This window comes from Urtica dioica, chromosome 11, assembly GCF_054948205.1.
Source record: "Urtica dioica subsp. dioica isolate 48M chromosome 11, U.dioica_male_clone48M_v1_H2, whole genome shotgun sequence".
In the NCBI taxonomy this organism is placed as follows: Eukaryota; Viridiplantae; Streptophyta; class Magnoliopsida; order Rosales; family Urticaceae; genus Urtica; species Urtica dioica.
The window spans coordinates 22238462-22248334 of NC_142766.1; the positions used below are offsets into that span (position 1 = coordinate 22238462).

General features: G+C 41.4%; 3 protein-coding genes across 3 annotated transcripts; 1 reads left to right on the forward strand and 2 right to left on the reverse strand.

The window, feature by feature from the left end:
- The first annotated feature begins 28 nt into the window (after positions 1-28).
- Positions 29-2386, forward strand: NPQ1 (non-photochemical quenching 1). The gene is made up of 6 exons (XM_089630820.1): positions 29-233; positions 328-574; positions 658-830; positions 914-1010; positions 1076-1467; positions 1737-2386. The coding sequence occupies exons 2-6, from the start codon at positions 365-367 to the stop codon at positions 2248-2250; spliced, it is 1386 nt and encodes a 461-aa protein (XP_089486946.1). The 5' UTR covers positions 29-233; positions 328-364; the 3' UTR covers positions 2251-2386.
- On the reverse strand, positions 2362-5301 carry LOC149382460 (inactive protein kinase SELMODRAFT_444075-like). The gene is made up of 9 exons (XM_089630819.1): positions 5083-5301; positions 4876-5012; positions 4712-4803; positions 3680-4644; positions 3448-3611; positions 3273-3349; positions 3051-3186; positions 2835-2984; positions 2362-2659 (listed from the first exon to the last, which is right to left on the reverse strand). The coding sequence occupies exons 1-9, from the start codon at positions 5270-5272 to the stop codon at positions 2423-2425; spliced, it is 2148 nt and encodes a 715-aa protein (XP_089486945.1). The 5' UTR covers positions 5273-5301; the 3' UTR covers positions 2362-2422.
- Positions 5302-6387: 1086 nt separating this feature from the next.
- LOC149382461 (putative serine/threonine-protein kinase PBL25) lies at positions 6388-9121 on the reverse strand. The gene is made up of 5 exons (XM_089601498.1): positions 9025-9121; positions 8572-8720; positions 8288-8477; positions 7649-8040; positions 6388-7296 (listed from the first exon to the last, which is right to left on the reverse strand). The coding sequence occupies exons 1-5, from the start codon at positions 9119-9121 to the stop codon at positions 6388-6390; spliced, it is 1737 nt and encodes a 578-aa protein (XP_089457624.1).
- Positions 9122-9873: the final 752 nt, after the last annotated feature.

Sequence of the window (9873 nt, forward strand, 5' to 3'; positions counted from 1 at the left end):
TGGAAAACAAAGAGAGAGAGACGTTACTCATCTCATTTCCACACATTATCACCTCTTATCCGTTAAAGGAAAAACTAAACAAAACCCACCTTGCAACGTCGCTCACACACTAATCTCCTCCCATTATTTTTTTGTTTTCTTATTTGCTATGCCTTTAATACTTCTTGTTCCTCCTGCAATGCCAACCATTACTTCTATCCAATTCCAAACCTTTCTTCTTATCCCACTCCAAGGTGGATTTTTTTGTTTCTTCCCAAATTTTTGAAGTTTAGTTTTTGGGATGTCTTGTTTTCGCTGATACTTTAATTTCTTTAAACTTTTGTTCAGGTGAGTATTGAGGCCAAGGCACTTAACAATTACATTAATGGCTGCCCGTTCGATTGTATTTGTGAGTTCTGAAGCTTCCATTGGGGACAATTTTCGCCGAAGAAACTCGATGCAATTACAACTTTTTGTGAAGTTGTGGCCCCGAAACTCCAGGGACTTGAGTTATGGAAGAAAAAGTTGTTGTATTAGGTCAAAATGTTCAAAGGAGAATTCTTCATCATTTGACATTAGTACCGCTAAACCCAAGGTAGTTCCTAGAAAACTCTCCCAACTAGTAACTAATAAAATCGGCTGTTGACTCTAACTTCTTTAAATGCCTGTGTTTTATAGATGAGAGTAGCGATGAAGCATTTCATGGAAAAAGCATCAAAGTCTGCCAAAGAATGGAGAGATGTAGAGTTGATGAAAGTGATTGGCTTGCTTGCTTTTGCTTTCATGGTCATTCCATCAGCCAATGCTGTTGATGCTCTCAAAACCTGTACTTGCTTACTAAAGGAATGCAGGTAATTTTACTCAAAATCCTAGGTGCCAAAGTATATGTGAAATTCTTCCTTTTTAATTTCAATTACTAGAGCTTTTGTGTCAGGATAGAACTTGCCAAGTGCATTGCAAACCCGTCTTGCGCCGCCAACGTGGCGTGCCTCCAAACTTGCAACAATCGACCTGATGAAACTGAATGCCAGGTATTTTAATATATTTTTTCCTTCTTTTTTGTTTCGTCTTAGTCTTGTTCATCACTATTTTGCAGATAAAATGCGGTGACTTGTTTGAGAACAGCGTTGTGGACGAATTTAATGAGTGCGCAGTTTCGCGGAAGAAGTGTGTTCCTATGAAATCCGATGTTGGAGAATTCCCCGTCCCCAAGCCCTCTGCCCTTGTTCAGAGTTTCAACATCGCCGATTTCAGCGGGAAGTGGTACATCACGAGCGGCTTAAACCCGACGTTCGATGCGTTCGACTGCCAATTGCACGAATTTCGCACAGAAGCCGGAAAGCTTGTCGGGAATATAAATTGGAGAATACGAACCCCGGATGGCGGATTTTTCACCCGGTCGGCCGTTCAGACTTTCACTCAGGACCTGAATCAGCCTGGAGTATTTTACAATCACGATAACGAGTATCTGCATTACCAAGATGACTGGTAAAAAAAACAATGCTTCTCTTGATCATAACACTCTTAGTTGTTCGTTTTGGTGACTGGATGAGCTTGGTTGGACCCGGAAACTTGATATTCGCTGCAATCCCGACAGGCCCTAAATTTAATAAATACTTTATCGTGGGGTTTTTTCTACTCTTGGATTTCCCACATATATTTGTGTGTTCCTATTTTCCGTATTCTACTGTTTTATTGTCATCGATTCCCAACAGTTCTGTTTTTGACGAGTTTCTGTTTTGTTGTGTCATTTTCAGGTATATTCTGGCATCAAAAATTGAAAATAAACCGGATGATTACATATTTGTGTACTATCGCGGCCGAAACGACGCATGGGACGGCTATGGTGGAGCGGTCGTGTACACCAGAAGCTCGGTATTGCCCGAAAGTATAGTCCCCGAGCTCGAAGCCGCGGCCAAGAGCGTGGGCCGAGATTTCAGCACGTTCATCAGGACCGACAACACTTGCGGGCCCGAGCCTCCGCTGGTGGAGAGGCTGGAGAAGAAGATAGAGGAGGGAGAGAGGACCATAGTGAGAGAAGTTGAGGAGATAGAGAGCGAAGTGGAGAAGGAAGTCGAAGTGGTCGAAAAGACGGAGATGAACTTGTTTCAGAAGCTTCTGGAAGGGCTTAATTTGCTCAAACAAGACGAGGAAAATTTCTTGAAAAGCCTGACCAAAGAAGAGATGGAGGTCTTTGACAAGCTTAAAATGGAAGCCAGCGAGGTCGAGAGACTTTTCGGCCAAGCTTTGCCGATCAGGAAGATTAGGTAAACAGATGAAACAATGTTTCTCATAAATTTCTCACCCTCTACATTTTTTTTTGGAACATGTAAGCAATAATAATAATAATACACCCATGTCTCAAAGTTTCTACAGCACAATATATATAGCATCCTCAATTCTGTTATGCCTCTACTTCATACACTAGGAATTGAATTTCTTATCAGTAATTCAAGTTTTGAAAAAACTTGGAAAGCGGAACACGACTCGCATTTTCTCCACTCGGTGTTCCGTGACTAACTGGTTCGTCTGATTTTCTGTCTATATTCTCTCCACAAGCACTTAGCTTTCCTAATTTAATCCGACTTAAACTTGTATTCTGTGACGAACAAATAGAAGAAATCTTTCTAGAGCCACATGCCATAATCCCAAAAACGTCCCCTTCCAATATTTTCAGCACCTGCACACATGTAATGATAATACTAATGGCTAAAGCTGGTTTCTATTTCCAAGTAAAAGTAAATATATTATTAATGCAATTTTTTTATGCTATTGAAATTTATGTCAAACTTTACAATATATTATTATGCTAATAATTGTGCTAATATATTAAACAAATACTATTAAAATAAAACCTTTGATATTCTTGGCCGTTGATCCGGGTTTGGTGAAATGCATAATTTAGCAGCAACCATCATACATTCTACTTGCTTTTCTACATAGTTCTCCAAAAGAGGGTCTATGATCTCCTTGACATTCATGCCTTCGAGCAATAATAAAGAGCCCTGAGGATTTAATATTTAGTAGATTTCAGTATCGGACTACTTCCATTGTTACGGTTGAGTACTTGCCTGTTCGGATACAAATTTCCTCAAAAAATCGGTAACGTTGAGGCCACTCAAGAGCTCTAGCAAAACCACCCCGAACGCATAAACATCTGTTTTCTCACTGACGAGGCCACTCAGTGAGTATTCAGGTGCCGCGCTGCTACATAAACATACTCCGTTGTAAGAGAGAATTAAGTCATTTTCTGCAGTATGAAATAGGAGAGAGAGTGGAAGAATTAAGAGTACCCTAATGCATCGATAACAACCCGTTTCTCCGCGGACTGGCCATTCACTTGCCATCTTGCAAGTCCAAAATCCCCTACCTTACCACATAAACAAAATAAATCAACCACTGTGGAAGTTTCGATTCACAACATTCTGCAACCCATGAAAACATAACAATAAAAAGTAAAAGATTGACCATGGCCTCAAAGTCGTGAGTGAGAAAGATGTTTCTGGGTCTGAAGTCTGTGTGTACAATGCAACCGAGCCGGCAATCTTCGTGCAGATATCTCAATCCTCTCGCAGCTCCTATCGCGACTCTCATTCTTCTTCTCCAAGGCATCGACTCTTTTTTCTCTTTCCCTGCAAAAACCTTCTCGCATTAGCCGACACGAATCCGTTTGGTTTTGACTCGACATAAGAGGGCTTACCGTACAAATGGTTGTCGAGAGAACCATTGCAAGAGAACTCGTACACCAAAAACCACTCCGTTTCAGTGCAATAACCGAGTAGAATCACCACATTCTTGTGCTGTGCACAGCTCAACACGCCAACCTCGGACCAGAATTCGGATCCTCTCTTGTGTTGCTTTACCGCTACGACTTGACCATCCGGTAACACCCCTTTGTGGACAGGACCGAAACCTCCTTCTCCCAAGAAGTTCTCTCGTGAGAATCCGTTTGTCGCTCTCTCGATCTCTTTGAAGCCGAGCTTTCTCGGAGCCTTGCCGAATATAGGAGCTTCGTGCTTGCAGACTGAACACAGAGGTGGAGGGTTCGGTGGCTGTTTAGCCTGAAGGGACATGGCTTTTCTTATGCTTGAGGTTCTATTCATTGTTGGAAAGGAAACTTCAGCGGCCTCGTCGCTTCTGTTTATCACTGTTAGCAAATCTGCTTTTGATTTTGAAGAGTGTGGATTCGCGTGACATTGCTCTTCGGACTTCAGTTCTAATTCCTTCCTTGTAGAAGATAGTGAACAAAATATACTTCTGGTTCTAGCTCTTGTACAACTAGCCCTGATAAAGGGATTGGCTAAAAAATTGAGATGAGATTTCCCAGTGATGAAAATCGATGGCTTGTAAGAGAATCGGAGTTTACACTCCCTCAATCTGGCTTGAGCTTTTACTTTCTCATTGAAAAAACAAGAATTCAGTGAGAATGAAACATGTGTGTTGAAAACTGGACTGGCAGCTGCGACGTAATCACGATGAGTATTTATAGGAGGCAGACTAAGTATGCCAATTTCTGTTTCAATATTGTTCTGGTTTCCTTGCCTCTGAAGGTTCTCATTTGATGGGTAATTTACTTCTTTGAGGATTTTATGTACGTTATGGTCTACGAGCACAATGTTACACTCGAGTTGTTTCAGGCAGTACTCACTTTCTCTCCATAACTGCCTGCAATGACAGTTGGAAGTTAATAATAGTACAAGACTAAATAGCATCACCATTGTAGAAATAGTACCTGTCCAGTATCACCCAATTTGCCTGAAGTTCTTTGGCTTTTGAAGCAACCGAACCAGATTGCAAAGCAACAACTCTTACTTCGGTTTTCACCTAGAGCCAAGAATAAGACTTGAGTGACAAGGAACTGAGGATTCAGAGTTACGAGCGGTTAGAAACTTATACCTGTGTAAGATCATGAACTGAGCGAAGTTCTTGCATCATGTTCAAATAGACATTCTTCGCTCGATAGAATGTGTTGCGATCGACTCCATAAGAACAGCCCTCTTTTCGCTGGTCGACTCTCAACTTCTTTGACATGCCTGTAATGGAAACAGGACAAAAATCATAAGCCAAGAATGCGAAAAGAAAAAAAGAAACCCATTCAATTACAAAATCGAAACTGAGATGTTGCTGATTGATGGGGTCGGAAATCGGGATTCAGGTGAGAGTGCGAAGGAAGAAGGGCTAGCAGGATTAGAGAGTCTGAAGCTCTTGCCACGTTACTCGCTGCCCATTCAAGAGCATATTCTCTGCCTTCTTTACTAGCATCAACTGCCACTAAAATTATATTTCTTTCCATATTTCCGCTTAAAATCTCAAACAGAATTTTTTTTTCTTCTAGTAATTACCATGAGCATATCAACATTTCAGTTGGTTCAAATACTGCAATATAGTCAATGTAAACAAAGGTGTCATTGATAAAGATTGATAGAATCAATTTGAAATGTCCTTTTGTGTGTCATTTAGCTTTTGGAGGGGAGTGCTAATAATGTCAGTCTCAATCATCAAATGAATGAAACATTGAAGCTCTCTCACGCTCTTAACAATCTAGAGCGTGAAGTTTATAAGAATGACTACAGCTGATCCAACATCAATCGGGTCTGGCTTTGATACCATGTTAGAAGTGTGGACGTAACTCGTACTTTAAAAGCGGCTAAAAAGACGGAGGATTTCCGAATATAGATACCTAGTCGATGTTAGACCTTCCGATACTTTCCACGACAATTTTCACACATGTATAATCTCTTTTTCTTGACCTTTTCTATATGGCAATGTTGCTCTTGAACTACGTACCTGACTACTCTCGTTACCATTTATTTACAAGTTCAGGCCCCACAATTTTTTCCTTATTTAATTTGAGGTACAACTAATGATGACTTTTTAATGTGGAATCATGTGGTTTAACCTATACAAGGATTTGTCCAGTTTTTGCTTGGCTCGCTATTACCAACCGATGAGTTGTAACAATTCAATGGATGAGAAGGACCCAGGCTGGTAACTCAATAATGCACCAAAAGTCCGGTCTGAAAAAGAAAAACTGATCTAAAATCTTTACTTTAATACATTCGACAACATAAATATCTTTGTATTTGCCTAGTATATCATGTCATGCAGTACATGAGTACATTCATTGGTGGTTGCCATGTTATGATTGAGAAGTACTTCTGACTTCAGACATTTTGAAGAAAATTATGCAAATTTTGGTCAGTCATTGAAGAAGTGTCATCTAAGCACATAATTATTCCCTTTCCAACAAAAAAATAAATAATAATAATACAGAAGTCCCAAAAAATAAATCTAGAAAAATAATACTTACACACTTCTTCATGAAGCCCGAGAAAGAAAGAAACGATCACATGGCTTTGTACAAAACACCATGATTAAACAGTTACACATTACATGGAAATGGAATGATCATATACCATGATGATGATTATTATTGTTGTTATAATTGATTGATGACGAACGAAAGCTTCCATCCAAAGAGCCGCCGGCGACGCTGTCAGCGACGTTGCCGAAGCAGTCCTGAGAGCCGAAGCTGAAGCTCTGCTCGTGGCACGCGCTCATCACTCCGACCGAGACGTCGCTGCCGTTGCGGCTGACAGTGAAGTTTCCGCTGGACATCCTTCTCCTCCGGCGGCTCATGAACGCCGCCGCGCTCCCGCTCGACGCCGTCGAGTCCCTCCTCCTCCAGTACGGCCCCGTTCCCCGATACTCCGCCGGAGCCGGCGCCGGAATCAGCCGCCTCGATCCCACGCTGCTCGACATGCTTGAAGACCCGCTCTCGCTCTCTTCACCCTCGCTCCCTTCTTCTTCGTCTTCATCCTCGTCTTCTTCTTCGACGTCATTGGTGTTATGGTCTTCTTCTTCTTCTTCTTCTTCTTCTGATTCTTCGTCGGAGCTCGAAGTTGACGACCCCGACGTGGTCATGCTTTTCCATTTCTTTGGCCCGTTGTTGGTATTTCCGCCGGACTTGGGTTCCTCGTAGTAGTCGGAGTTGGTCTCGGTGTCCTCCGAGGTTTCGCTCCCGCTGTCGCTTTCTCTGTACTGTCGAGGGTCTGCTGCCGGAGCTGGATCGGGCGGAGGCTCCGGGGACGGAGAAGAAGGAGGAGGGGGAGGCAGGATCACGGTGGAAGCTCGGGTGGAGAGGAAGCTCAGAGTCATCACGACGTCGCTGATCAGAGGCCTCGCTGTCGCCTCGTCTTGCAGGCACATCGCCGCTATCGCCACCGCCTGGTTCAAGTCCTTCTCCGGGAACTCCCCGCCCAGAAGTGGGTCCGCTAGGTCCGGAAACTTCTTCGGATCTCGGAAAAACGGCTGTGCCTGCCAAGAGTATGAAATCATCATCAGAATAGAAAAAAAATGTATCATGAGAATCAGTGGCAGATCCAGATTTTGAAAGAAGGGAAGGCCAAAAATCAATTTAGAATGAAAAAAAAAAGATATTTTTTTTATTAAGCCCAAAAATTTGGGTTTTCAGGGCCCAGGCCTCTTGAGGCTTACACCTGGGTCTGCCCCTGATGAGAATCAATTTCTTATGTATTGTTGGACTCTCATACCATGTTAAAGTATTATATGGAATTCTACTTCAAAAACTAATTGATGATAAGAAGAGTGACCCATGATCTTAATTCTTGTCCCTAACATTCGGTGTGAGATTATGGCAATGATTTACCCAAGAAACTAGGTTTTGTTCGTCGTTTGGTCTTGTGGTGTCGATGGCTCTTCGTCCGGTGATGAGTTCGAGCAAGACGACCCCGTAACTGTAGATGTCGGACTTCAAGGTGAGTTGGCCGGTTCTAGTGTACTCGGGAGCAGAGTAACCGTAGGTCCCCATGGCTCTAGACGAGACGTTAGCCTTCTCGCCAGGCTGTCCGATCTTTCCTCCTCCGAAGTCGGAGAGTTTGGGGTTAAGCTCGCCGTCCAACAGGATGTTCGAAGACTTGAGATCTCGGTATATCACCGGAGGGTTTGCCGTCTCGTGCAAGTACTCGAGCCCCGTGGCGATCCCGAAGGCGATCTTGATCCTCGTGAACCAATCCAACGGGTTTTTATCAGGCGTTATATCTGCAACAAAAAAAAACATAATAAAACTGTTCAAGAGTAAGGATTCGCAAACGCTTTTAAAGAACACATTGCATAAATCCGGAGTCGATATGTGACACATTATAACACGTACACACCCTCGCGCATAGGATGAGAGTGAAGTTTGTAAGAATGAACGTTCATCGGTGGCCTAACATCGATATTAGAAGTGTGAGTCTGACTCACACCCAAAAACTAGCTCTGAGAGTCGACCAAGAAAGTTACGTACCAATAAGATGATCTTCTAATGAACCACCAGTGAGGTATTCAAAAACCAAGAGCCTTTGCTCTCCATCTGCACAGTAACCAATGAGGTTGACCAGGTTTGGATGATGAAGAAGGCTTAATGTCAAAACCTCAGCCAAAAACTCCATGTTCCCTTGCAACCCATTCCTATCAAGTTGCTTCACCGCCACAACCTACATATACATACACATAGAATGTTACAAAAAAAAAATTGGGATTATTATTATTGATTAATTTATGTATGGGAGTGATTATTGAATAAATAACCTGTCCACTAGCCTTAATAGTGCCCTTATACACTCTTCCAAAACCACCTTCACCCAAAAGACATTCTTGACGGAAATTGTTAGTTGCAATGGCAAGCTCACGAAAAGTGAATGTCTGTGCGTTTATATGCTTATCCTCTCCTTGTTTACCTTTTCCTCTCGCTGCATATCGTTTTTTTTATTATATTATTTATACCATGACATTCTTGTTACAAACGTGAAAAGAAAAAAAAATATCTAACAAAATCAAATTTTGCATGCACGTACATTAACGTGAGTGAGTCGAATAATGATAATGATACTATTTTTTTTCTAACTAGGACCTCCATGCTCAATTAAAAGGGAAAACTAAACTAAAATCTACCGGTTAATATAAGAATTTCACGACGTAACACATCATTGGGATTAAGACCAAATAATGTAAATGATAACCCAGTCGTCATTGAAAACTCACCGGATGATCTGGATGCTTTACCCGAGAAACCGTTATCGTCATTCCGGTGACTCGGCTTCTTACTTCTTTGTGATGTGAAACACGGAAAACAACTCATTTCTCCTAATCGCTTAAGCCAAAAAAACATCAAATAATCTTATGCCAAGTTTATTTTCTTATTGTCTTTAGGCAGAACAAAGCAGGAATGTTGAATAAAACAAAGCAAAAAATTGTAACTCATCACTCGAATTTAACAAAGGGTCCCCCAAATGTGTGATTGAAGGACCCCACAAGTGATAACGTCGACCAAAAAACTTCCACAAGAGACAAGGAAGCCATTTTTTTCTGGGGCTGTCATATGAACAGAAAAGTTAAGGAAAAAAAAATTATGTGATAGAGTTTTCCTAACGAATACCGAAGAGAAAATTGAGGGAGATTGAATGGACGAGTGCAATGCGTAAATTAATTATATTAGCTCTGGTAATTTAAGTTTGGAGAGAGCAAAATGTGGGTGAAGGAATGGAGAAAAAAAATTTGGTTTGTCGAATTTTTAGGCTATAAATGGAATTAAGGGATGACAAACGTGCTTTTGGAATCCTTATTTAAGGATAATTTGACTCAAACTTCAACGCCGTTGGATTTCCACCAAATTTCCAGCTGTACTATGATGATGCTACTAGTTTCATGTCAATTGTTTTTTTCTTTCTTTTTTATATAAGTTTTATTTGGTTTTCAATTAACCTAAACCATAAATAAATAAAATGCTACTTTAATAACTTTGAATATGGTAACAGACCATTTGTAAAATGAGCCTTTGTCATAACTGATTTTTGGCCACTTGTCATTCAAGAAGCTAGAACCTTTGAGGTC

Excerpts from the sequence above, each read along its gene's own strand:
- LOC149382461 (XM_089601498.1), bottom strand. The coding sequence starts at position 9,121 with ATGAGTTGTTTTCCGTGTTTCACATCACAAAGAAGTAAGAAGCCGAGT. Across the intron at positions 8,721-9,024 it reads TAAAGCATCCAGATCATCCG|GTAAACAAGGAGAGGATAAG; the intron begins GTGAGTTTTCAA and ends CGAGAGGAAAAG. Across the intron at positions 7,297-7,648 it reads AACAAAACCTAGTTTCTTGG|GCACAGCCGTTTTTCCGAGA; the intron begins GTAAATCATTGC and ends TACTCTTGGCAG.
- LOC149382460 (XM_089630819.1), bottom strand. The coding sequence starts at position 5,272 with ATGGAAAGAAATATAATTTTAGTGGCAGTTGATGCTAGTAAAGAAGGC. Across the intron at positions 3,350-3,447 it reads CTCACGACTTTGAGGCCATG|GTAGGGGATTTTGGACTTGC; the intron begins GTCAATCTTTTA and ends TTATGTGGTAAG. Across the intron at positions 2,985-3,050 it reads GGAAATTTGTATCCGAACAG|GGCTCTTTATTATTGCTCGA; the intron begins GCAAGTACTCAA and ends TTAAATCCTCAG.
- NPQ1 (XM_089630820.1), top strand. The coding sequence starts at position 365 with ATGGCTGCCCGTTCGATTGTATTTGTGAGTTCTGAAGCTTCCATTGGG. Across the intron at positions 575-657 it reads TTAGTACCGCTAAACCCAAG|ATGAGAGTAGCGATGAAGCA; the intron begins GTAGTTCCTAGA and ends TGTGTTTTATAG. Across the intron at positions 1,468-1,736 it reads CTGCATTACCAAGATGACTG|GTATATTCTGGCATCAAAAA; the intron begins GTAAAAAAAACA and ends TGTCATTTTCAG.